Here is a 22,619-nt window from a genome sequence, read left to right as displayed (position 1 = left end):
CTGTTTTGTTTCTGTGTGGGTCGATGACCTCCATTCCGGATTGGCCAATCACATGAAAGTAGGTTACACTCGCACATGCGCAGAAGCAGCAGTGTAATTTGTTGATATCCTACTTAGTAGTACTCATTTAGACTGGTATTTCAAAGCCAAATTTATCCCCAGTATAGGGGTTCCATTTGCGTTGGGCAGTACAGTTAACTAGAACGTTATCTATATGAAGAGTTGATGGAAGACACAAGGGATTTGGTGAGTGAATTTGAAACATTTTAGGGCCGCGAGCCTCCGATTACAGAGGATTTGCTTAGGCTAGCGCTCCTCCTTTGTTGTTATCTGTTTATGGTAGCTAGCTAGTGGGTTATCCAGCGTTAAATATTAAAGAGCGCTCCAAAAACACCCAAGGGTAGGAATAAAATAACCTCATGCTTATTTTAACTACATATGTGTAGGTGCACGTTTGCTACGCAAATGAAAAATGTGGTATGCTTTTATGAATAAAACCTTGAAAAACAGATTTCCGCTAGCTAGCTGTGCTAACGCTAGTTAGCATTGGTAGCTATTTCTAATAAGGCCACCCCTTATTTAGCTTATATATTAGCTAGCTTTTCTATTTTGTACATCATAGCTTTAGCTTAGTGTGTCTTCACTGGCTGGTACATTGTTTTTTCTTTCAGCAGTATTGCTGGCTAAATAATTAATATTAGCGTAGCCAGTTAGGATGTCACCTGTGATACTCAGAGGAGGAAGTGGGCAGTTTATGACAACAGTAAATATTTTCCGGATCCTTTACGCCGAATGAGCAAGACTTATTGCATTTTCTGATTTTCACGGTAATAATTAGAATTAGGTTTGGCTTTTCTGAACATCTTTTCATAGCAATTTCCAATGGGCTGCCACAGCCAGCTTCCCGGGTCAGATTACAAAACAATGACATTTTAAAGAGACCGTAAAATACAATCTAGGGAAAAATTTAGAATGTACAAAACTACATTTGTGCACTTTATTTTTTATAAACGATATCCTAAGAGTATATTAAAGCTGAAACAAATAATTGATTAGTTCATCAACAGAAACGGTTGATAATTGATAAGTCGTTTAAGTACATTTTTAAGCAAAAATGACAAATATCCCTGCTCCTTGTTTCTCAAATGCAAATATGCTGGTTTCCTAAGTTGTCTATATATAATAATAATAATAATAATAGTAATAATCATCATCAGATTAATTGTTAAGGAAAATAATGTTAACGTATTCCATTCTTTCAGACTAATGTCTTTTTGTCATTGCCTTGATTGTAAAGGCTGAACGCACCCCACGTTCAGAGCGTAAACGGAGAGACTCATTCGGGATGTTTGATGGCTATGACAGCTGCAGCGAGGAGTCCACCAGCAGCTCCAGCTCAGAGGACAGCGAGGATGAGGTGGTGCCCTCCATCCCTGCCAGCCTGCCCATCATCAAGAACAATGGTCAAGTCTATACCTACCCCGACGGCAAGGCCGGAATGGGTCAGTACATGGAAATGTGTTTGGAACTTGTGCTTTGTTTGGTTCTCTGGAATATCATCCTGTGAGTGAGAAAAAATGATTGGCCAGCACGTAGTAGTCTCATGATTTTAACACATTATATGTGTCTGTTTTGTGGTCTCTGTTTCACAGCCACTTGTGAGATGTGTGGGATGGTTGGAGTACGAGATGCTTTTTACTCAAAAACCAAGCGCTTCTGCAGTGTGTCCTGTTCTAGGAGTTATTCCTCGAATTCCAAAAAAGCTAGCATCTTGGCAAGACTCCAGGTAAGTGCATTATAAGCCTACTAAAACAAATATTTTAAGATTTAAACCTATATTATTACACACATTTTGATGTCTGCTTTGATTTTGCAAGGGCAAACCACCAACAAAAAAGGCAAAAGTCTTACAGAAACAGCCTCTTATGGCAAAGTTGGCAGCTTACGCCCAGTACCAAGCAAGTCAACAGAACCAGGCCAAATCAAAAGCCGGTATGTTATCAAAAAGTAGTAATAATGGTCAATAGGGTAACAGTGCTGCTCTGTTCAGATATACCAGCTTTACACTGTTTCTTGTTTCTGTCAGTGGTCCCTGCGGAGAGCTTTGACTGGGGTCGGTATATCTGTAGCAATAACACGATTGGAGCCCCCGTCAGCTGCTTCAAGCACGTAAGTAAAAAGTATTAAGTAGGTAGTGACCACTAATTTGTTGCTTTTCTTGACTGAATAACTTCACTGCTTCCTCTTTGCTTCAGGCCCCTATGGGGACGTGCTGGGGAGACATAGAAGAAGGAGTGAGGATTGAAGTGTTAAACTCTGATACCAACCTCTCCACTAAGGTGTACTGGATAGCAGAAATCATTAAGATAGCAGGTAAAACTAGTTCATCCGACATTTGGTGAAAGGACAAATCCACCCTCAAAGTGTCAGATATGTCAGAAAATCTTATTTTTCTTGGTCCTTCAGTTTTGAATGGTTTAGTTTTTTTTATTCCTGTGAATAACTGGTGGGACTCGTTGTTGTTTAAGATCAGTATCACTATATTAACAAGAATATTTTTCCAATATGGATATATATCGTACCAAATGAATGCAAAGTCACATGTTAAAAACATCACATTGAGGTTCAATACAGTGAGCTGTGTTCCACTGTGATGCATTACATCAGACAAACCTCTACCGCTGTGTAAAACAAATCCTTCAGTCAGTAATTTTGATAGTTTTTAATTACAATCATTAAAGATTTTTCCAAGTCTATCTTAATACAACACTCCCATGCCCATAAAAAGTTATTGCCACAAGAATTATGGTTATTATTATTTATATTATTATTCTGAAATTCAGGTTTTGCATCAGTGTTAGTTAAAGAGCTTCTTCCTAGATTTATTGTTTTGCACTGATGCTCCAGAGTTTTATTATTAGTGTAAAAATGTCTCAGGGTGGAATTTTTTAACATTTACCATTCATGTTCTCTAAATGGTGGCAGCCACTCAAAAATACATTTATATTTGAATAGTGTTTCACTGTATTTTATTTTGTTTATTTGGATCTCTTTTAGCTCAATGCTAGTCTCCCTAGAGTCTATATTAAAATGACATTAAAAAAGTTTTTCCATAAATACTATATATAGCACTCAAATGCACAGATTATATACCTGCACACACACTCACACACATATCGCCACTTAGTTAAACGTAATCATACAAGTAACATACACAGTATATGCACAACACATCTGTATATATCTAAGCTAATGCACACTTTCTGACATGATACAAAGTATGTTACCAGCCACAATAAGAACTTACAATCCACAATACATCAGTAATATTAGGCATGTTGTAAACACGTTGTGTTGAATTCCATTGTTTAATTGTCCTGTCACTGGATTTTATGTCATTGATAAAACAATTTCCACTCAAGGTCCACTTCTTTGCTTGTTCTAGACCTTTCAACCATATCACACGGTCTTCATCAGCAGATTGAGTGTGCTCGAGTTGTCATGGAACTGTAGCTGTTTAAACTTCTGAGTGCACAAAAATTAGCTGTGAAATCAACTGTGTTTTATGTCGTTGCGCAGGGTTCAAGGCTCTCCTGCGGTACGAGGGCTTTGACAACGACACCAGTAAGGACTTCTGGTGTAATCTCTGCATCCCTGAGGTGCACCCAGTGGGATGGTGCGCTTCAAGTGGCAAACCCCTTGTACCTCCAAAAAGTGAGCCTTGTGCCAAACTTGTTCAGTCTTATTCTTGAATGCCTGTGTTCTGAGATGGTTGGTGGTAATTGTTGCAGTTTCTTTTTTGTAATCTCCCATACAGGCATACAGCATAAGTACTCTAACTGGAAAGCCTTTCTTGTGAAGCGTCTCACTGGAGTTAAAACACTGCCACCTGACTTTAATGCCAAGGTGAGACATACAAAGCCTCATAAATTGAATGGAACTGTTTTTGATATATCTTTAAATCAGAGCAAGCCGGTAGCTGATATTTTTTTATGTTAATTAAACATCTCCAAATTTGATAATGTTTTCAGAAATGATTTGACAAAAGTACTTAGTGTTGACTCTAAAAGTTAATTCTTGTTGGACCTGCAACTCCTCTCAAAAGCGCTCTATATAGAAACTCTATAAACAACAACGAATCAGTGAAATTGTTCAATCCTCTGGTTTTGCCTTTGTTAAATCCATCTATCCTTTTTCACCACAGGTACACGAGAACATGCAGTTCCCGTTCAAGAAGCTGATGCGGGTAGAGGTGGTGGATAAGAACTACCTGTGCCGGACACGGGTGGCGCTGGTGGAGCAGGTAATCGGAGGTCGCCTCAGGCTGGTCTATGAGGAGAGCCAGGACAGGTCGGATGACTTCTGGTGCCACATGTACAGCCCCCTCATCCATAATATAGGCTGGTCGCGCAGCATCGGACACCGCTTCAAACGATCCGGTGAGTTTGGAAAAATCCAGTAAGACTTAAGTTTAAGGGGTGTGTGTATAAGGCATCGTAAGAAAATTAGAGCTATTTCTATTATTAGGATAACTGGTATAAGCAGAGTGTGATGAGCCACTCAAAAATACATTTATATTTGAATAGTGTTTCACTGTGTTTTATTTTGTTTATTTGGATCTCTTTTAGCTCAATGCTAGTCTCCCTAGAGTCTATATTAAAATTACATTAAAAAAGTTTTTCCATAAATACTATATATAGCACTCAAATGCACAGATTATATACCTGCACACACACTCACACACATATCGCCACTTAGTTAAACGTAATCATACAAGTAACATACACAGTATATGCACAACACATCTGTATATATCTAAGCTAATGCACACTTTCTGACATGATACAAAGTATGTTACCAGCCACAATAAGAACTTATTGTGGCTGGTAAAATTAGAGCTATTTCTATTATTAGGATAACTGGTATAAGCAGAGTGTGATGAGCGCTGGGTGTGCAAACCATTGAAGTTGTTGAATACTATACGGAAAATCTGCATTGTTAATGACATTTCATTTGTTTGTATTTTTTGCTATTTGTGGGATTTTAATGTTTGTTCAGCGTGTAACAAGTATGAGCCATTGAATAACAAGGAAAAGCTTTACGGGATAAGACCGGCGAGATTCTGTATTTTTGTTATTGTCCACAAATTCCACGAAAAGACCAAAACCAACAGTTTGTTAATATGTCGGTCAGTGCTTTATGACTTCCCTGCCCTGTCTGTGGCTATGCCCATTTATATTCAACTGAAAACGTACCGAGACGTACACCTTTTTAAAAAATGAGTCTCAAATATAAAGTTTCTTTTTAAAAAAAAAAAAAAAAAAAAAAAGTCAGTCTCAGTCATTTCCTAAAACAGCTGGGCACTGTAGTTTTTAGCAAACGTTGCTCAAACGGGGAACTAGTTGGGAACTGCTTTCAGGCAGCTGGGCGGTTTACATGCAGTTTATTCTTAACAAACATCAGTGCTCATCTTTTCATGAGATTTGTTGACAAGAATAAAAATACACAATATCACCAGACACATCATTTAAATAAACTTAAATGAAAAAACTTGACAAGTGTGTCACTTGAAGGGGTACTCCAGCGATTTAGTATTACATCTCCATAATGTTGGGGGTATTGTGAGAGACAGATATCCAGATATCCTGACTTTTAGTCACTAGTATCATTCGCTCTTTAAAAATGCTGGATCATTCATTTTATGCTACTTACTGCTAGTCTCTTTGTTATACGCCCCTATTTGTTTTGCATAGGTGTTACGTTATAAATTTATAAAGTCTCCAAGCCAAAGCCAACATATCCGTATTGACATCGGGCTTGGGCGATGTCTACCAAATTGGCATATGACGATGTCCACAGTGAAACATCGGGTGCCATCGTTGTTGGCGGGGCACATTTGAGCCCATTCCAGCCCATCCTCAGCTACTCGCTGGTCTCTCTTTACTTTTCCTCCCCATTTGTTATAAGAGCAGCGTGGCTCCTTTAAGGAACCGGGCTGTGCGTAGTGAGTGTGTGGGTGAGAGAGAGTGGCGGTGACGGCACTCAGCAGACAGGTGGTGGCGATCGGAGCAGAGGGAAAGGTGAGCAGTGAAGTTGTCTAGTGGCAGTAAATGTACAGTGTAGGTTACAGTTCGCCCATGAATTACCGCTGCAGCTCCTCAATGCTCAAGACGTTCCCGTGTTTTGCTTCCCAGCCGCTGGGTAAAAGTGAAGGGGGTCAGAATCAAATCACGATGGTAGAGGGCTCAGTGGATGATGGCTGTCAGCCATCGGTGACGGACGATGGCATCGTTAATCGGCCCAACCCTACCCCGAGTAGTGCTAACAAGGAAGCTGATGTTAAAATGAGTGGACCGCCCCTGTAAATGTCATATCCGATGATTGTACTGTACGGAAACTTTGTCTTAAGCTGCAGTTTAAAATCTGCACTGATTATCCTTCAAGTACTGTTACTAAAATCCACTGCTGGTGTTTACAAAAAGGCCAAAAACCTACCAAATATAATAGGACATTATTGTTTGTTGTAATAACGGACGTGGTGGGCTTGATTTTATGACCTGCTGCTGTGCCTGTTAATGAAAGTTACTCTTATGCTCGTAGTGAATCCAGTCATTCGTTGGGCGGCAGTGGCTTAGAGGTAGAGCGGGTCGGAAGATCGGTGGTTCGATCCCCGGCTCCCCCCAGCCCACATGTCGAAGTGTCCTTGGGCATGATACTGAACCCCAAATTGCTCCCCAAAGCTGTGCCATCAGTGTGTGTGTGTGTGTGTGTGTGTGTGTGTGTGTGTGTGTGTGTGTGTGTGTGTGTGTGTGTGTGAGTGAATGAGCATTAGTTTCTTTCTGATGAGCAGTTGGCACCTTGCATGGCAGCCTCTGCCATCAGTGTATGAATGTGTGTGTGAATGGGTGAATGTTGACATGTAGTGTAAAGCGCTTTGAGTGGTCGGAAGACTATAAAGGCGCTCTATAAATGCAGTCCATTTACCATTTATTTTCCCTGAGGCCCAGCTCGTTCTCGGCTTACTGTCTGTAGTCTCTAAACCATTTAGCGTGTATGTTGCTGAAACACCTTTAGCTTAGGCATGGCAAGAAATGTTGATCTGTCAATTTATTTTTCAGATGTTACAAAGAAAATTGAGGGTCAAGTTGATGCTCCTGCACAGTTCTTCCAGAAGGTAATTCAAAACAGAAAGACCTGGGCCCCGTTCTTCGTACGCGGATAACCAACTTATCCTGAATAAAATGGTGACGATTTGACATGAGTCTGGAGTTTTGGGTTCTCAAAAGCTGCGTAAAATTCATCAGGAACTGTTGTCAGAGCAACAGCTCCTTAAGCCCAAACCTGCAAAAGTGCAGCTTATTAACAGTTAGCTATATCATGACCAAGACATTTTAGGATGAACCCCATACATCCATTCATTTCAGATGCAAATGGCTTTGTTTTATAATTAGGAATTTAGATGAGAATATCCAGGTTATTGAGAAATCATTATGATCTGTTGGTGTAATTATCACAATTAAATTTTCAGAATGAAGACTTACCTATACTTACAATACATTATTAAAAAACAATCAAAAAGACAAAAACTCAACTAAAAGATGTTAAAAGACCATTGGAGCCAGAACATATGGCATTTCATTTGACATTAAAATGGGAATTTGTCATTTGAACATTCAAACTTACAAAATTCTTAACTGCTGAACTCACTTTACTGAAAAGTCTCTATGCAATTAAAGCTGAGGTTTCATTTTCATAGCAGGCTTATGATTTTCACTGCACGTCCATCAGGGACGAGATAACGGCATGTTACTGGGCTAACTAACTGAGTAACTGGGTTGCCCCGGTGGCTCACGTGGTGGAGCGCGCCCCCTGTGCCGGGGCTGGGTCCGTGTTCGAGTTCGGGTCCGGCCTGCAGCCCTTTGCTGCATGTCATCCCCTCTCTCTCTCTCTCTCTCTCTCTCTCTCTCTCTCTCTCTCTCTCTCTCTCCCCTCTCTCCCCCTTTTCTGTCTAAGTTCAGCTGCTGCACTATCAAAAAAAATGAATTAGTTAAACCTCCGCTGAAGAACAGGGCCCTGGTATTTAACAGATGCTGTGTGTTGCTTTTCATTCTCATGCATGCCACAGATCTCATTATGATCTAATATTAGGTGATGATTGATGCATCTATATGACTGGCTTCTACAGTCCATTAAAGCTTAAGACGTCCCCAGTGTCACAGATAATATAATAATAATATAATGTCTGATTAAACCACATTTCAAATAATAATCCTCAATTTGGCTTTTTTCTATCTGCGTGTGTATATCAGGTGAAAGATGTGGACCAGAGTGGGGATTGGTTTAAAGATGGGATGAAGTTGGAAGCCATCGACCCCCTCAACCTCTCAGCTATATGTGTAGCCACTGTAAGAAAGGTAAGTGCGTTTCTGGGCTCCCCGTTAATGTTATGTGATGAGATGCTGTGTGTCTGGGGGAAAAACTTTGTGGAGTAAAAGAAGGGTTAGTTGCTGTTGTTTATTTTAAGATGCCTTTCTCTCGGCTGCTCCAGACTAACCTCAGCCGTTGTCTGCTGTTTGCTGTAGGTGTTGGCAGACGGGTACCTCATGATCGGGATCGACGGTTCGGAGGCAGTGGACGGATCAGACTGGTTCTGCTACCACAGCACCTCCCCTTCCATCTTCCCTGTCGGCTTCTGTGAAATCAACAACATTGAACTCACGCCCCCAAGAGGTGCTGTGCACTCACGTTTGTTTCTTTGAGCCCTTCAGAAATGCAAATAGTCATTCGCTCCCATTGAGAGAGCTATGGAAGATTTTAAAAAACAAACAAATAAAATAAAATCAAACAAAGAAAGAAATAAAGTTAAATACAGTAGACATTGTTATATGTATTTCCTTTTTATGTATGCATTTACTGTGTCATTATTAAATGAAAAATATATTTTAAAAAGACAGTTATTTAGCGTTTTGTCTGTATTAACTGAATGACATCAATTTTCCATGCCGCATTAAAATCAAATCACAACGCTGAAAACAAAGTAAGGAGGTGTATTTCATTTCAGTGTTCAGCCAGAACTAAATACATTAGTTTTCATGAGGAGGTGCGAGGGGGCTTTTCCTCTTTTACAGTACACTCACACGCCAGCTTTATTGATGTCCCTTAAAACAGTCGATGACAAATGTACAGTCGATAGTAATGCCCCTCCGGCTGCTTAGCCCACAGGAAACAGTTTTTTAATGTGAAAGGCTAACTGTCATGGCTGCAACCAGCTGTGTCAGCGACGATAAGCTCCTCCTATGGGCCCGCCCCCACGTTGTGATTGGACAGTTGACTGTTTTTCATTTTGGCGTGGACCGTGTGTGTCCAACTCCAAAAGGAAAACACTCCCTAATGTTGCTGCCCTCTGCTGGACAACACTGAAATGCAATACAACTCTCTCCTTTTTGTATTCTGTGTTGTGATTTGATTTTAATGTGGCATGGAAAATTCACGTCTCAATGGAAAAACAATTCATTCAATTATTAGAGACAAAAACCTAAATAATGCTATTTTCAAACGTTTCTTTGTTTGATTTGTTTTTATTTAGGCGCTTTCAATCTTCCATGCTGAGCCTCTATACTATTGTTAAATACCATTTCTCTCCAGGTGAACTTATTGGTTAGAACTAGTTTAATAACATTTTGCATCTTGCATATGGTTTCTTAATGTTCTGGTCTCAACACTGACTCTGTTCCCCAGGGTACACTAAACTGCCACTTAAATGGTTTGACTACCTCAGAGAAACAGGTTCAATAGCTGCTCCTGTCAAGCTCTTTAACAAGGTAGGCTTTATTATAATATTTAAATTAATTATTTCTCCACTGTATTTGTGTTAAGATCTTATGATTCTGAGTTTTAATGTCTTCTGGTATTATTTTTCTGGTTATTAATAACAGCAACAGGGTTTTATACCACCACATCAGGTAAATGGAGCACCATTATGATTAGTTGGATTGGATGAAATTCTTTTGGTTAGTGATTGCAGTCTACATCTTAAAAGAATTGTGTTGCTGTAGCACCAACAGTATGTTTGTGAGAAATCTTTGTGCAGATGTCAGTTTTATTTATAGGTCACCAAAACCTAAAGGACACGTTTACCTGTTGTGAGGACAGATGTCCCGCCTACGTGTAGTTCTGATTGGACAGACTCTGTGAAGCACAACACGTTTCTGACCAAGACATTCTAGCTAGGAGGGATGAGGGATGGAAGGAATTTTTTCAACTTTACTGTGAACCTGCAAGACAGCACTGAAATCAGAATGGCGTGTCGAACATGTAGGTTCGTTCACCGCATCGCTGCCTCGCTCTGACTCCTCCAATAGCGGTTCCAAAATGTCCCATTCATGTTTTGGATTGCGTAGTTCGCCGTGTGTTACAACTCCATCACCAACTGCCGTCCGTTGGTTCCAGAGGCGGGTGTTCCGGTCGATTCGATGATGTAGCAGCAGTGTTTCCTCTTCTTGCCCTTTCCCTGTCTCGCTCTTCTCGCCTCAGCACCGTTTCCTCCTCCGTTTATTCTGGCTCAAACTGATACGCTCCAACAGTCGGACGTGTGTTTCACTATGATGCATTGGCTATGGTGAGCAAGTTTCAAGTCTCTGTGAGCTGATTTTGATAGTGAGCTAAAATGAATTGATACCAATGGGCCTCTGGAAGGTAGGAAGAACACATTTAAAAATGATACCGCCACTTGCGTGAATTGAGAAATTGTTGTCAGTAATGTAAGTTGTAAGCACTTAGGATCCACTGGGCTGGTTGTTCAAAAACACTGGTATGCTTCATTCTTGACCTTTCTTAACTCTAGTCCCACTTACTAGATTTCTTGTGGCTCAAAGCTCCAGAAGAAATCTACTAAAGGGATCTTAAGTTAGGAATGTTTGTCTGCTGATTTGCAGAAGTGTTGGGTGAATAGCCTAAAAGAGTAACGTTGTGTTCACCACCTCCTTCTCATATAGCCTCTTATTTCTTTCCCTTGTTCGGTCTGATTAGTGGGATTCAGGATTTACCAGTGCTTCTCCGCAGTAGCATATTATGTTTTTGTTTTTATTGTATGTAAATGAGTAAAATTATTATATTTTCACTGTCCTCGCTGCCTCGCGTCTTCTAGGAGGTTCCCAATCACGGTTTCCGGCAAGGCATGAAGCTGGAGGCTGTTGATCTAATGGAGCCGCGGCTGGTGTGTGTTGCCACGGTGACGAGGATTGTGCACCGGCTACTGAGGATCCACTTTGACGGCTGGGAGGATGAGTATGACCAGTGGGTGGACTGCGAGTCACCTGACCTCTACCCTGTGGGCTGGTGTCAGCTGACGGGCTACCAACTCCAGCCCCCCGCCTCACAGAGTAAGAACATGATGTATTTCAACTCGGTAACCGCCGAGGCCTTGTGTTTTTGTTGTGGATCAGTTTGCCACCGACATGATTCAGCAAAGTTGTTTTATCCAAAGTACATTTCAGATAATACTTCATTATGTAAATGTGCTGCCTGTTTTCCAGTTCAGTCTTGTGTTTGAGTAAGTCTTCGTCGGCTTTCTGTAGAAATTGCAACAGCAATTTTGCCAGGTAACATTTCCATCATCTTGCAACGTGGCACAAGTCCGGACTGAATGCTGTCACATTAACGGAAAAGGAGAGAGCTACTGTGTGAAATGCATAGCATTTATGGTTTATTGTTTCTTATAGCTACACAAAGAAAAGGATCTGTTTAAAAAAAAACATCAAAGTTTTTGTGAATGAGCGAGCGAACGACTAGTCGATCAACAAGTAATTTTATGGCTAACTATTTTAATAATCATGTAATCATTGAAGTCATTTATTTAAGTAAAAAAATGCAAATATTCTCTTGTTTAAGCTACTCAAATGTGAAAATTTGCTGCTCTTCCTTGTTTTGATATTATACAAAATTTTATATTTTTAGGTTTTGGATTGTTGGTCGGACAAAACAAGACATTTAATTTCATCACCTTGGGTTCAAGAAAATTGTCATGGGCATTGTTTTCTATATAGACAGACAGGCAGGCAGACAGACCAAACAGACCAAACATTTCATCAATGAATCGAGAAAATAATCGACAGATTAATTAATAATGGCAATTATTGTTAGTTGCAGCAGATGTCAGATCAGTCTATTAAAAAGTGTTTTCATTCATTTTAACTCTCCATGGAATAAAAAAAACCCTGAAAAATCTTAACTTATAGCATGTGAGCAAAAAGAAATGAAATGAAAGCAGTGCTGAACGGGCCCTCGCCTCCATGGCCGCGGTCCTGTGACCGGAGGCCGGCTGACACCGCTCTGAATCTTCACGAGCGTCGGGCACTGCGCGAAGGACTTAAATATCACTTCTTGCGTCTCCTATGTGGCGGTGGAGAACACACACTACTCAGACATGATGTTGCTGTATATCAAGCGTAGGCCACACAATGTAAATTTCATGTAGATCAGATGATGTTTGCCACACATGGCTTGCTTCCTGTTGCCAGTAGGTGGCGCTATGACTATAACTCAGGACTGCCATGTAGAAGTCCTCAGGCTGGGACTCTTATCAAACGGGAAATTTTGAGCAGATCGGACAATGTACACTCAAGTTACAACAACTTCCTGTTTCATGGCGAATAATGAGCCGTCATGGCAACGGCTTTTGATGAAAACTCACAAGCTTCACTATTAAGCCTCATCTACTTTGAGGCTGATCTGGTTAACCTGCTGTGAGTAATGAGTATAGGGCCTGTAACTTCCTGTTGCCAGTAGGTGGTGCTATGACTGTCGGAGTATTGGCATGTAGATATCTTCAGGCTGGGACTCTTATTAAATGTGAAATTTAAAAAAGGTCTGACGATGTGGAGCTGAGGTAGCACAGTTACTAATTTTAGAACGAGGTTGTACCTGTCACAAATTTCAGAACCCGGAATTCGCCGCATCACCATGGCAACACCGCTTGAGAGAATGTAAAAAGCTTCACAGTTTAGCATCACAACGGCCTTTAGTTTAACCTGCCCAAATTTGAAGTCGATCCGATTAATTCTAAAGGAGGAATTCATTAAAGTACAAAGCCTGTAAATGGCGAAATGGGCCACCCCCAAGCCCAACAGTAAACTCAAATGGAAGTATTTACCAGTTCAAGTCCGGGCGCAGTTTCGTGACTTTTTCACCATCCTAAAGGCCTCAAACATGTGTTGAAAAATTATAATTGATGCAGGAACTTCCTGTTGGGTTAACTCTCTCAAAAGAAACTGAAATATGTTCTTTATGATGCAATGATCCACCCAAATCGCATGAAGATCAAAGCGTTTTTGAGCATCCTAAGCTCCAATACCTGTGCTCTTTTCCCCCAAGTGTAGAATCTGTATATCTGACCTCGGTGAAACTCGGGGAAACTATTTTATGTAGTCTAACACGAGGCCAGGGATGGCTATGGCAGTAAGTGAGTTGTCTGCCTGCCGTGACTAAATGAATGTAACTGAATTTTAGAATTACATTGACAAAGAAACTGTATTTACTGTGGATCGGGCATGTCATTGCAGATATCCAATCCGTTTAATAAGGCCAGTATCAGCATCGATTCCGATCCTACATATCGGATTGATACTAATTGTAGGTTGTGCTAGATTTTATACAATCCATAGTGTGTATTTGTGATACTATTTATTTTCTTGGTTTGTACCGCACTGTTCACAAATGTCCCATAGATTCCTGTGTCATGGTCTTCTTTCAGGTAACAGAGAAATGCCTCAATCTTTACCCAAGCAGAAGAAAAAAGCCCAGCAGTACAAAGGCCAAAAGAAAAGTGAGTAATCCTTCTTGCACTCTTGATTCGTTTCTCTCCATTCCTTCCTTTGCCACTCGTGGTGGAAATTCTGCTGCTTGGTAGATCGGCTCATGCGTGCATTACAGGATGTAAACATTTATCCAGCATCGTCTGCTGCGAGAAGAGAGAGATGGCGACTTGGTGTATTCTGTTGAGTGTTACGATACATCGGGTTACTGCCCCTGTTCTTCCTAAATGAGCCGATCTATTACAGCTTATACAATATATTTAGCTACTCTTTTGACCGGTCTATCACATATCAGTTTGTTCATTGAAGTGTGAAGAACAACGTAGGACCACTGGACCTTTTGCCACCTCAGATGGTACGATACTTTGCACTGTATTTGCTCATCTTCTGTTAGCTTGTGACGAGCACCAGAGTAATCCTAAAAGTCATTGGAATATGCATTCAGTAGCTTTTTCTTCTTCTTTTCTTTTAATCTCTGGGGGGGGCATACCCCCAGACCTCCTGCGTCTGTGTTTCTCTCTGCTCACGCATCCTTCTCTCTCCTTTTTCACCCTAACCAGTTTGCATGCCTGACTCCCATAATGATGAATTCGCATGTGGAATGGACTTTTTATTTTCAGATTGGCAGACAGTGTGCAACCTAAACATGAAAATAGTTTTGGAAACTCAACTTTTGAATTAGATTTATGTGCTGATTTGAGCTAGTTTCTAATGAAATGGAAAGCGGACCTTTTCGTGGTAATTTTTTTAATGGTCAGTTTCATAATAGTTGACACAAAGAAGCCTGGGAGAACGTCCATTACAGGAAGTTTCACTTCATTTCATTTATTTAAACTGTATTTTTACATTTGAATATGTTTTATGTCTTGATTTCAGCTTGTTTCTAATGAAAATGTCATGGAAGGATTCTCCCAGGCCTCTATTGTGGAATCTGTTAAAGATTCAGCATTATGAAGTTGACCATTAATGAAAATTGCCCTGGAAAGGGCCATTTCTATTTCTTTTTTCACCAGAAATTAGCCAAAATGCACATCGTCTGCCAATATGAACATTTTCTTATTCAATGGAACTTTTCTCATGGCAGAAATGTTATGCTTAGATGTACACGGAAGTGGTTAGTCATTTTTGCAGTAATTATGATTTTAGACATGAAAATGAAAATTGGATTTTAAAATTGTAATTAGAATTTTGTGGCTCAGGAGGTAGCGCGGGTTGTCCACTGATCACAGGGTCGGCGGTTTGATCCCCAGCTCCTCCTGCGTACATGTGTCCTTGGGCAAAACACCGATGGTCAGGCCTTGCACCTCGCATGGTAGATGCTGCCATCGGTGTGTGTGAGTGTTTGTGAATGGGTGAATAAGAAGCAAATTGTAAATCGCTGTGGGAAAACCGCCATATAAATGCAGCGATTTAACAATGAACAGCTGCTGTAGCCTTGTTCATGGCAACAGGCTACAAGTGCATCTGCTCGCTTGGGTCTTGCAGTCTGATTACAGCTAACCAGGGGCTTATTCAGATGGGCATATCAGTGCAAGTGAAAACAGTTTGAGGTTGAATAAAAAAAATTCACCCTAATTAAAATTTCTAAACATCAAGAACATGTGTAATAAGCCCCTGGTAGCTTACCCGAATCTGGCTTGATGTTTAGAGAGGAAGATTCCGGTTGGTCGACGGCCCTTCAGTCAGACAGGCAGGAGGAGGAGCAGCTTCTCAGGGGACGAAGAGCAGAGTCCGCCCCCTTACCTTGTCCAGGGGCCCACTCGGCCCCGACCCCGAACCCACCTCCACCAAACCCACAAATCAGGTAACGTCACACTAACGATAAAACCCGCCTCCTGAGGCTCGACGGCGTTTTTAACAGTTGACAGTCCTCTTAGTCCCGCTCACAGGGCCTGTGGAGCTGGCTGCTGCATGTTCTGCTGTTAAACCAGCCGTTTGTTGGTACATGTTCATTGTCATTGTTTTCACATGAATATTTCCTCATGTCGCTGACGTTGTGTTCATTTAATTGGCAGAAATTACAGTTTTGGCGTAACTAGTGTTTTGTCTCCACTTTGAAGCAGTCGTAACGCATGGTTGTTGTTTTCATTTTGTATTTTTTTTAAAGTACTTATGTTGATGCTCAAAATGCATGTGGAGTTAACATTAACACCTGGAACTGAGACAAACGCTCCTCTATGAAGGTGTAATTGGAGCAAAATAGCTGAGCACCTGTGACAGTGGAATCTGTAGTTGTAGAAAATAGTCACACATGTGAATCATTGGAAGTCAGAGAAAAACACTTTAGGAGTTGCAAACTTGTAGAATTTTTTTTCTCTCCCACAAACAAACACAACAGTTACACCTTCTAAAATTCTTCAGTTGCACAAATCTGTTGCTGCGAATCACAAAGGAAGAAAACTCTTACACTCACATTTTTGCTGCAGCTGCTGTAGTGAATATGGTGCAAAACACACTCACACACCCGTATCTAAACATGTGAAGCCATGGACAAAATGTGCACATCCGCAAATCACTGTGTGAACTCATGCAATGAGAGCTGCACACCTGTAGAATATTTTCTCACAAAAATAATGTTCTTGAATATTTTTCTGGCACAAACACAAGTCAATAACTACAACTGCTTGAATCTGCTGCTACCAGTCTGAATGAACGTTTCCCACCTCTGATAAACAGTGAAGTCATCACATTCCGTGCCTCATGCTGCCATATACCGTCGAGGCTTTCGTCACATGGAAGTGGGCGATGTTTCATCTAAACCGGGTTGGAAAAACGACAGACGGACAGGCGCCCAAACGAGCTCCTTTGATTGGCCAAAAGGGTTCTGATCTCTGAACAGTGCCCGCCCCTGGCTATACAGGTTCACAAATCCGTTTTGCTCCACATTTCACTGAGATGTGGTGCACAAGTGTGGGAGCACACGGAACTTATCATTTGTGAGCGAGAAAACGGCATCTGAGACTCGCAGCAGCAGATTCGGGCAGCTGTAGTCTTTGACTTGTGTTGGTGCCAGAAAAATAACCAAGAAAAAAAGGATTCTACAGGTGTGCAACTCTCATTGCATGAGTTCACATAGTGGTTCGCAGACCCGTTTAGGTACGGCTGTGTGAGTGTGTTTTGCACCATGTTCACTGCAGCAGCTGCAGCAAAAATTGTGAGTTTCTTACTTGTGCGCCTGCAATGAAGAATTTGAATTCTACAAGTTTGCAACTCAAAGTATTTTTCTCTGTGACTTCAAATGTCCTGATACACACGTGTGACTGTTTTCGACAACTACAGTTCCACTGTCACAGGTTGTCAGTTGTTTTGCCCCGATAATACCGTCCTACTCCTCCTGCATTTTACTCAAACTGCATGAACACAAGTGGCTCATCTGTGCTGCTGTCCTCTGTCTTCTACGTCTCTGCCCCGCCTGTAGACTCTCTCCTGCGAATGAAGGAGGAGACGGCCGAGGTGGACGAGTTCACCTTCTCACAGGGCACCTCGGACCAGGAGAGCAACGGCTCGGGCAGCTACTACATCAAACAGGAGCCCTGAGGTCACGAGGTCAGGACAGAGCAGCACCAACCAGGACAGGACGCACCTCTGGAAAACCCCATCCAACATCAGGAACATGGAGAGTGGAACCAGCCTCAAATCAAATTCCGATCAATGCCTGTGGCGTTGGTCTGAATTTGGCTTCTATTGAGTCAGTACAGAAGATGAGGAGGAGAAGGGGGTCGTTTTCATGCTTCTGAAAAATCCTGAAGGGAACATCCCTCTGAACAATTTTCGAACCTTGTAGCTGTGTGTGCACAAAATCACTCAAGAAACCTGTATGATTGAGGGGTTGGAAAGCACCCAGGGTCGGGCCTGGGTCACGTGTGTTTGGGCATTCTCTTTTGTACCACCCTCGGGTGACGCAACATCATTCTCTCCTCTGCATTTTTCTACAGAAATGGGGGCCCTGCAAGTCGACATCAGCCCACCCTGCCTCTGCCACAATCTGGGCCGCACACAGAGACCTGTAGAAACTGTGAGAACCATTTATTGAGCCAGGTCTTTAGTTTTTTTGTGTGTGTTTTTTGTTTGTTTTCAGGTCAGAGAGTCAGCCACTGAATGGCCTGAGGAGAGCAGAGGGGCTGGCAGTAAGAGGAACTGAGTTGTGTATATTTTGATTCTTTTCTTCTGAACAATATTGCCAGGTGGACTTTTACTTTGTTAATAGTACTTGAAGTTTTTTGTCTTTTATTTTGTAATGATAATGATTTTGAAGTTGTTTTTGTCTTAATGTACTTATTTTGCATTTACGTTTTGGTGGCTGTGTGGGAAATTTATGTGCATTGTTCCATAAAAGTGATTATATTCATATAGTATGCGGAGACCTATTCAGATAGAACTACAGAGTATAGATTTTAAGGATTGTGATTTGAAGAGAGTACAGTGCTGCGCAGCATTACTGATATTGATCTTTTTATTATTTTTAATTTTGTTTCTTCCAAGATTGACCAGAAGATTTCCACAGCTGCATTCATTTCTGATTCAGACATTACAGAACCAAAATCTGATTCAAGTTCAACAATATCATAATATCATAATAACAGTATTCATACTAGGGCCACCCCAGCTTGCAGGTTCCATCAAAGTCATAAAACGTCTAGGGCTGCAACTAAAATGTTTTCATTATGCATACATATATTTTGATTAATACTTTGGAAAATGGTGACAAATGCCCAGAACAATTTATAAATTTAAAAGTATTCAGTTCACAATGAGATAACACGGAGAAGCTGGTACCAGCATCCGTTTGGGTATTTTTAAATGATTAATCGGATTATTAGGATTGTTGCGGATACATTTTCTAATTAATCGATTAATCTACTAATTGTTTGAGCGTTAAAAATGTCCACATTAAAGCTGCCCCTGCTGCCTTTAGAAGGGGTGTTTGTTTTTTGTTTTGTTTATGTGTTTAAGACCGCTACGGGGTGACATTTAGCAGCTAATAGCTCCCTCTGTTGTAGTGCCAGTTACAGTGATTGGATGGACATGGTGCAGCTTGGAGCAGTAATACATCTCGTGCACTTGTTGTGGAGACTCGTCCTTACCATTGTTTTAATTAATTACAGACCTTCTCTTGCACATTCCATTGGGCTTTCACTAACACTGTACAGTTTGTACATCTTAATATCCTTCAGCTATTTTAAGTGGGCATTATGGGGAATATCTGGCTTTTGTTACAACTGCTTTAACGTCCACATTTTGAGCTATGTTCCCCCCAAAACTGTGACCTTTACGCGACCTTTCCTTCACGGCCCAGCTGGTAAACCTGCCCGTAGGTTACATAAGCCAGGATAAGCTTAATAAAGAGAGCACATATGGAATGAGCCAACAGTGTCGAGTGGCTTTGATCGCTCCGTGTGGAGCTTTAGGGACCTATCACAGTAATCACAACTCCCACAATACCACTAACTGTGGATTAGTAACTGCTGTAGCAGGACTTGATCAGTGCTGGGAGAAAACAGTCTTCTTCCTGTACTAAAAAAATAGCACTTGCAGAAATGTACAAGCTATCATTGTGAATGTTTTGTAGTGTTGAACAGAAATGATGAAGCTGTGGAGAGAGAAAAAATCACCTTTGTTTTAAAGAAATACTAAAAGACAAACTAATTTGCATAGTGTGACTAAGTGAGCAGCAGGGTATGTTGTCTAAAAGAGAAACCTTACTGGTATGATAGGGTGCACTCTGACACATTACTCCCACTGTCCAGCCCTACAACGTGTACTTTGACCTTTTTACATTTTGGATGTAGCTGCTGTCAGGGAGAAACCTCAGTCTTTTTGGACAGACAGGCAACGCAACTGACCAATGTTGGCCTCATTTATCACCCAAACTGTACAGCATGTTAAAATGTTGCGGATGCTGGCAGACCCATCACTTACAGCAGAGACCGGCGTTCTGTTGTGTTTTGGATCATGTCTGCTGTATTCATACCCAGAGAAGGACAGACGCTCAGAGTTCCATCTGGGACTCCTCCTCAGTTATATGGAGTCTGGAGTATGCCACCAGACTAATTATAGACTTTGTCAGTGTTAAATTATAGTCAATTAATACATTTAAAAAAGCAATTGTAAATAGATTGCTACATTTTTTTTTATTTAGACAATGCATTTAAAAAAACTAAATAGAAAAAAAAAAAGTCATTTGCCAATTAATATTTCTATTTCCTTATTCTCTGTAAATTACTAATTGAGTTTTGAAATGGAACGGCAGAATGAACTGTATTTAAAGAAGGACCCACCCATATAGTGCCTCTGTGTAGTGCCTCTGTCGACAGGAGCTCAGCTGTCACATGTTTGCAGGACTCCGTCTCTGTGTGGGTTGAATTATATGTAATATTTAGGTAGCACACTGTCTAAACATCTTGAATGTGAATTAATTATTTCTGATAATTAATGGAGTAGCAAAGTAAAATTGAATTTTGAAATTGAAATTTTGAGATTCCATGTTAAAATACAGTTATTAATTAATTAATCACAAATCAAACATAGGATACATATAACATAAGAATAAAGAAATACAATTAATAATTGGCAGATTTGATGATTTTTATTTTACTTTTATTTTTTTGATTCATCACTCAAATGTAATTTCAAATAATCAATGTATAATTGCTTTTTTTTTTTTTAAATGAGGAATGTATTAATTTAATATAATCAAACACTGAAAATGTGGCACACTCAAGAATAAGAGGTTGGACTCCTGTCATGGCGAGAGGAACGCAGGAAAATCTGCCTTGGTTAAACAGTCTCATAAGCAGTTTTGTTGTCCAAATGCAAAAAAAGAATATGGTAAATATTTTATTAGGGTAATATGCAAAGCATTAGTGTTTTTTTTTTTTTCAATTGCTTAGGTTATCCTCATGTCAAAGCCATATGTATGCAAGCTAGTTTATGATTCACCTGAGCCACAGAATAACAGGTTTGTTGTTTAATAATGAAACATAACAATGCACTGCTTTTCCAAGTGTCTGAGGGCAGCGTTCACATAAGACAACAGGATCTAAAAGTGGCATAAATACATAGATTCTCTCTATCTATATATATATATATATATATCTATCTATATCTATATATATATATATATATATATATATCTGTCTATAGATATATATATTCTTCATAACTATGATGGTATGGAGTAACAAATCCTGATTAGTCAGAAATCCATGCTTGGCCGTGGAAAAGACCAGACTGCTTCTTTCATCCTTAGAGCTAGAGTTTTGCAGCTGTTTATCTACTACCTCCTGATGCTAGTCACGTTTAGCTAAAACAAGAGTGTGAAATAGACTATGGCAGTGTGTTAGCATATGCAAATGAAAATGATTTCCTAAAAATGATCCACTTGAAGACTAGACACCAAACATGGAAGAATTTTTATCACAGCACATGAGGAGTCTTCTAATTTGAATGATGCAATAATAATAGATCCCATATTATTTTGCTATGTTATAAAACGTATAGCACCCTCAAATGTCATGATCACTACATTTATATAATTAACATATGAGATAATTTAACAAAGTGGTATTGTATAACTGTGATTTTTGTGAGCAAGAGTTCATATATGGAGTACTCACTGTATGGCCAAAGGCTGTATTGAAATGCAGAGCAGATTTAAACTTCTCAGTGACGGTAAAAGATCCATAATTTCTCTTTCTACCAGTAAGGTTCATGATTAAATTCTCAGGAAGTTTTTGTTTCTTTTTTGGCTGTAAGGGTCGTAACTACAAGTCTGAATCAGCTGGGTTTGAAAAGCTCAAAGGCGTCTTCATCATGTGCATCTCCTCTATGGAAGCAAATAAGTGCCCTAATAACTAGAATCTTTTAAGCAACTGAAATAGTACTTCTGAAATTGAACCACTCTTGAATACTTAATACTGAAATTTAAATACCGCTGAATTTGGGTGGTTTGAAATTTCCGGCAGGGTTGGTGCAAGATGAAGCACTTTATTTGTTTCAATAGTTCTATGTTATTTAAAGTCCCAAAAGATACGTTTTTTTAACTTGTGGGCAAAATGTAATGTGTGCACACAAGATTAAACAAAAACAACATTTTGGGACTTCGGGGGCACCCTGCAAGTTGAATTGGAGCAATTTGAATATAGTTTTTCGAATATTCAACACTTGAATTTTCTATCTGAGTTTGTGAAAAAAAAAAAAAAAAAAAACAATACTGAAAGGTACTTAAGTTTCAACATAATGTGTTCAGCTGTGGTAAAATGTCACATTCAGGTACTCGGTTGATTTCAAGAATTATTCGGGCGCTTGTTTGCTTCCATACTATTCAAACAACAAAGGTCTGATCTCGCTTACCATTTCATGTATTTTTGTCCATGTTTTGTATCTTTTTAATCCGTCTTCATGTTAAATTCTACATTTGAGTGATGACTCAAAAACACATGGATGTTGCTTTCTTTGGTTTTAATTTGCTTTTTGTAGCTTCCTGTTTCCTTTTATTTCCTAATGGGATGTGATATTAGTTTTCTACCAGTTTCATTTTTAATTTGTCTCCTGATCAGATTGGGTACAAAGCTCAGCTGAAACGCTAAGCTTCTAAGACCAAATGAGCAATAAAAGACAGTCCTCTCACAATCATTTGAAGCAAATATGTTTCAGGTTTGGAGCTGTCATAGGAGTTGTTTTCCTCTGATGTTGGAGGGCATAAAGAAGCATTAAAGTAATTCATGACCAAACTGCATTAATATAATAGTACAAAAAAAATAAGACTGTTCTATGGACTAACTGCTGCTACCCTTCTCTAGATTAACC

The 22,619-nt window shown here is 40.1% G+C and overlaps 1 protein-coding gene across 3 annotated transcripts in view; it reads left to right on the top strand.

Moving 5' to 3' along the window:
* Positions 1-65: 65 nt before the first annotated feature.
* The window catches only part of mbtd1 (mbt domain containing 1), a 23,874-nt gene continuing 1,320 nt past the window's right edge, over positions 66-22,619 (top strand). Inside the window, exons 1-17 of one of the 3 annotated variants that reach the window (XM_044177479.1) lie at positions 68-246; positions 1,298-1,502; positions 1,653-1,786; positions 1,878-1,992; positions 2,087-2,169; positions 2,256-2,373; positions 3,580-3,714; positions 3,818-3,906; positions 4,205-4,439; positions 7,119-7,174; positions 8,310-8,414; positions 8,583-8,730; positions 9,739-9,821; positions 11,147-11,381; positions 13,751-13,822; positions 15,460-15,615; positions 17,230-22,619. The exon at positions 17,230-22,619 is cut by the window's right edge and continues 1,320 nt beyond it. In XM_044177479.1, the coding sequence (XP_044033414.1) occupies positions 226-246; positions 1,298-1,502; positions 1,653-1,786; positions 1,878-1,992; positions 2,087-2,169; positions 2,256-2,373; positions 3,580-3,714; positions 3,818-3,906; positions 4,205-4,439; positions 7,119-7,174; positions 8,310-8,414; positions 8,583-8,730; positions 9,739-9,821; positions 11,147-11,381; positions 13,751-13,822; positions 15,460-15,615; positions 17,230-17,348 (2,109 nt within the window). In that variant the 5' untranslated portion in view covers positions 68-225 and the 3' untranslated portion in view covers positions 17,349-22,619. The other 2 variants (XM_044177480.1, XM_044177481.1) reach the window with 2 other exon arrangements.

The sequence above is a fragment of the Siniperca chuatsi genome, linkage group LG20 (genome assembly GCF_020085105.1).
Source record: "Siniperca chuatsi isolate FFG_IHB_CAS linkage group LG20, ASM2008510v1, whole genome shotgun sequence".
Lineage (NCBI taxonomy): Eukaryota > Metazoa > Chordata > Actinopteri > Centrarchiformes > Sinipercidae > Siniperca > Siniperca chuatsi.
This window is presented reverse-complemented; position numbering and strand designations above follow the sequence as displayed.